The sequence below is a fragment of the Marmota marmota genome, unplaced genomic scaffold (genome assembly GCF_001458135.2).
Source record: "Marmota marmota marmota unplaced genomic scaffold, marMar, whole genome shotgun sequence".
Classification (NCBI taxonomy): Eukaryota; Metazoa; Chordata; class Mammalia; order Rodentia; family Sciuridae; genus Marmota; species Marmota marmota.
The window spans coordinates 250,756-255,973 of record NW_026000349.1 but is presented as its reverse complement, the minus strand read 5'-3'; the positions used below and the strand labels follow the sequence as shown (position 1 = coordinate 255,973).

The following is a 5,218-nucleotide window of genomic DNA, read 5'->3' as shown; positions in this document are numbered from 1 at the left end:
TCCTCCTCCTCCTCCTCCTCCTCCTCTCCTCTCCTCTTCTCTCTCCCTCTCCCTCTCCCTCTCTCTCTCTCCGTTTCTGCTTCCTAGCAGCCATGAACTGAGCAACTTTCCTCTACCATATTCTTCCTCATGAGATTCTTCGTTGTCTAAGCTCAGGTCCAAAGCAATGGAGCCAGCTGACCATGGACAGAAGTCTCTGAAACTGTGAGCCAAAATAAATTATCTTTTTATAAGTTGTTTTTCTCAGGTGTCTTGTCACAACAATGGAAATCTGACTACAAATCAATGATAACTAAGAATCATAACATACAGGTCCAGTAAAAATACTCAGATGCACACACACACACATGCATACTCAGATAGGAAAGGAAAAAGAAAGAGACCTAAAAATCAAGCAAGTACTGCCAAAATGAAGAAAAATTCTGGCACCAAAGTAACCAAAGATGTTTTAGGGTGGTGGAATCCCAGGTACCTCTATATTATCAAACAGCACTCCTGTGGACTCCTCTGCTCTCTCCCAACATAGGATGAATGAAGGATCAAGTACATGCAAAAAGTCTACTACACCTGCTGATGAGAAGTACTACAAAGCCTTCTGTGCAGGACCATGGTACATTAATTTTCCTGAAGCCAAGATGGTGAGGCTGTCAAACAGCTTGAAGATGAAATAGTGAGGTCTATGAATAGAGAAGATAACTGTTCTTCCCTGCTGAGAAATCCTAAGTTAAAAGGGAAAACAATGAATCATTAAATATATGAATCCTGAACTTCTTGGTAAAATATTTTATTCTTGCTATTAGACCATTTGTTCCCAGTTCCACTTGATTTTCTCTTATGAAGTTCTCATCTCATTTTATATTATCTACATGATTACTGGGGAAATGAAATTCAATATTTTTATTAAAAACACTAGGACATGGGCTGGGGATGTGGCTGAAGCAGTAGCTCACCTGGCATGTGCGGGGTGCTGGGTTCAAACCTCAGCACCACATAAAAATAAAGATGTTGTGGCCACCGAAAACTAAAAAATAAATATTAAAAATTCTCTCTTTCTCTCTCTCTCTCTCCCAAAAAAAAAAAAAAACAAAAAAAACTGGACTTTTTAAAGGATTGTGAATCAACAGTCTGGAATCTACTATAAAGATTCCTGGATAGTCTTCCCAGATTATGAATTAAGATCTAGGGGTAGGTACAGGGATTAATTTTCATTTTTTTAATTTTTTTGTACCTGGGATTGAATCCAGGGGTGCTTAACCAGTTAGCCCTCTTTTATTTTGTATTTAGAGACAGGGTCTTATTAGGTTGTTTTTGGCCTTGCTAAGTTGCTGAGGCTGGTTTTGAATTGTTATCCTCCTGCTTAAGCCACCTGAGCTGCTGGGATTACAGGCATGGGCCACTGCAACTGGCAGGAGTCCATATTTTTAAGAAGCAGCCCAGGTAATCTGTAAGTACACTTGAGTTTGAGAACGAGTTATAGAGTAAATATTATTAAAGGTGTCATATGATAAATTCTCCTTGATCATTTATATCTTTTAGGTTTAATTTTCATTCATCTAACCTGATAAAACAATTAACATTACTATGTGTTTGCTAAATGCTTTAGAAACAGCCATGTTTTCATGTTCACAATATTGTTATAAGGCAGTTCCGATATAATTATTTTCTTCTTTTTACATTTCAGGCTTAACGTTCAAGCAGATGATCAAAGGGTCATCGAATACTAGGGAAAAAACTTTGAATTTGATTTCTGGTTTATTCCACAGTATAAGCAGTGCTAAACTTCCTTTACAAAGGAGTTATAGCTTATGGGTAGAAGACACAATGACAAAATCACTGTTGAAAAACTATATTTGAAATACTTTAGGGACCGGGCATGGAGGTACATGCTTTTAATCATAGGTATTCAGGAGGGTAAGGAAGGAGGATTGCAAATTTGAGGCAAACCTGGGAAATTGAGTGAGACCCTGTCTTTTTAAAAAAAGAAAACAAAAATTAAAAGAACTGGAGATATAGTTCAGTGGTAGAGCACCCCAAGGTTCAAACTTTAGTACTAAAAAAAAAATATGAGAAGACAGCTTGAATATGCATACTTGAGAAGCACCTAGTATATGCTAACTGTGTGTGGAAAGATGCTTTGCCTCAAAGATAATCAGGCCAGTAGGCCAATAATTTCAGTACAATGGGAAATAGAATTAGATGAGGGTTCCATTTAAGCAAAATAGGAGACTTACAACCCATTATGAAGATAGTACTAGTAGAACATCAAAAGTCTCAGCAGGAGTGATCTAAGAATAGAAGACAGCTCATTCTTGAAGAACAAAATAAACAAAGCATGAAATTTTTAAAAAATGCTTTTTTTGGAAACTAAAAGAAGCTCTTTTTTTACAAAGCAGGACTTATGTGTGTGTATGTTTTTGATAATGAGATATTAGATGTTGGATGAAGAAAATAACTAAAGAGATTCCCCCCAAAAAGGGATGATTAAGTCTTCACTCAAAAAACACAACTGTAGCCAGCAGGTAATAAGGAGCTGGACTAGAAGCAGGAAGCATAATTGCATGACAGCCCTGCTTCCCAAAATGTTGTCTGAGGACCAGTGGCAACGTTATCAGAATCCCCTGTTTGATTCTCCTGTGGAGAATCTTAGGCTCTATCTCAGACTAAAGAAATAGAATATGCATTATAACTAGACCATTGATGATAAGAATACACATAAGTCATTTAGAATGACCAATTAGAGCTCCCTGCAGTAGGCAGCATGCTTGTGTGCTACGTAGTGCAAAGCATAAAGAAAGCAGTTATATATTTTGTATCAATCCATCATTTGCTAATAAACATCATTAACATATTTCTAAATAATAAAAATATCTTGGGTATATTCTGAAATGGTACCAGAAGGCTAGACCCATAACTTGGCATCTACACTTGTATGTGCACTTTACATTTCAAAATTAAGATGTTTAATTATGCATCTTTGCATCTTCCTGTTTCTTCTCTGCTAGCACAGAACCTTTCTTATGGTGGCATGGGCACCAGAGGAAGTGACATAGTGATAGAGAGGGTGAGCCATGAAGGTGATGTGTCTGCCAGCTTAATATATGAGGCAGAGGGGTTCCAGAGGTGGTAGACCAAAGCAACTGGGAGACTGATTGCATTAAACAATTAAATTACTTAACTGAGAAAATAAGCAAATATATTGAGATAATGGGCCATATCTCTCACTGTCTAAAGTGACTTTCAAAGATTGAAAGGACAAAATTTAAAATAACACTGAAGGGGGCTAGGGCTGTAGCTCTGTGGCAGAGCACTTGCCCAGCATGAGTGAGGCACTGGGTTTGATCCTTAGCACCACATAAAAATAAACAAATAAAATAAAGTATAGCTGTCCATCTACAACTAAAAAAAATATTTTAAAATACACTGAATTGTTAGATTGGAATTAGGAATATTATTATGAATTCACAGGATTTTAATGATAACATTAAATGCTAAAAGAAATATCAACATTTGCAGATGCATGTTTATTTGTGACTATCAGAAATTCACATGTAGGTGTTGGTAATGTTGCTCAGTGGTAGATTGGGTACATACAATGTGCAAATCACACAGAGACTCATAAATGCATATGTAAGTATATTTATAATTATTATCTGAACAAATAAAATATAGAATCAGATTTCTACTTTATATGTGTGTACACACACACACTTACACATGTATATTTCCTAGATTTGTCTTCTAAAGGCAATGCCACTAGAAGCTAAGCCACTCCAATAGTAGTAAGTGCACTAAACAACCATATCTTGGTTTCTAACCAAGGGCACCTTCTACAAATGGCTGATATAGTACAACATGAGCATGGAACATCATAATGACCACAAAGGAAAGAAATGCTGGACAAATGATTAGGGAGAAGTCAAAGGAACACAAAAGCCACATTGAATGAGGCCCAATCAGGATCAACTTGATCACTAAAACAGGGAGTAACAGAGATTCCGACTCACTGAATCATATGGGAAATGAATAGGGAAGAAGAAACACCTCTTTCTTAGATATGCTGTCAACAATTACATGTTAGGCAGCTACCACAAGAGCAGGAGATTTGGGTGCATCTAAAATTGGTGGGGGACATTTGATGAGGAATAGAATTTGGCATTAAATAGTCTATTTTATTTCCCAATAATATACTAATCTATTCCAGTGTGGGGAAAACAGTAATTTATCAGAAGAGAAGCCCAGCAGACACCATTGTGATCAGATGATAGAGGTGTACACCAGCTGTTGTGGGTGAAGCTCAGGTGTGTTATACTGGGAACTCAGCATGGTTTCATGCCTGACTCAGCCTAAGCAACTGTAATAGACCATCTGAAGGTCACTCATGAAATGTCCTAACTCAACCACATGAGAGCCAGAGAAAGACTGAGCATCTTTTCCAGATTAGAGGATAAAAAAATGAAACATCCAGGAAATACGTGTTTCTTCAGAATCCTGAGAGAGAAAGAAAGCAGGGTGAGCTTGTGACATCTGACTGGAGTTGAAGGACTCAATAATTGTGAAGCTGTCATTGTTAAGTTCCTCACTGGGAGGTTGATATGGTATAGTGTCTTTATATCTTGGAGTTTAAACTAAGGAGTATTCAGTAGTGATAAAGGATGATGTAAAGTAAAAAAATCTATGTAATGGTGATCAGAGACATGGAGGGCAATAAAATGCAGTAAAATGTAACAGTTGGAGAGACTAGGAGAGAAGAGTGGATTTTATTTGTAATATTCTTGGAGCCATCTTATAATTTTGAAATTATTTTTTATACTTTCAAATGAATTTAAAAGTTAACTTTTGAAATGTTTCCTATAAACTTTCCTTTCACAGTCTTGCATTTTTTTCTTTTTGTTATTGGGAATTGAACTCAAGGGCACTTAACCACTAAGCCACATCCCTAGTCCTTTTTTTTTTTTTTTTTAATTTTTTATTGTTGGTTGTTCAAAACATTACAAATTTCTTGACATATCATATTCCACACTTTGATTCAAGTGGGTTATGAACTCCCACCTTCACCCCATACACAGATTGGAGAATCACATCAGTTACACATCCATTGATTTACATATTGCCATAATAGTGTCTGTTGTGCTCCGCTGCCTTTCCCATCCTCCACCCTCCCCCCTCCATTTCTCCTCTCCCTCTCTCTCTCCTCTCCTCTCTCCTCCTCTCTCTCCTC

At 37.0% G+C, this 5,218-nt stretch overlaps 1 protein-coding gene across 1 annotated transcript in view; it reads right to left on the bottom strand.

Moving 5' to 3' along the window:
- The window catches only part of LOC107160720 (broad substrate specificity ATP-binding cassette transporter ABCG2-like), a 40,904-nt gene that overhangs the window by 21,900 nt on the left and 13,786 nt on the right, over nt 1–5,218 (bottom strand). Inside the window, 1 exon segment of the mRNA XM_015507355.1 lies at nt 568–719. Coding sequence (XP_015362841.1) covers nt 568–719 — 152 coding nt within the window.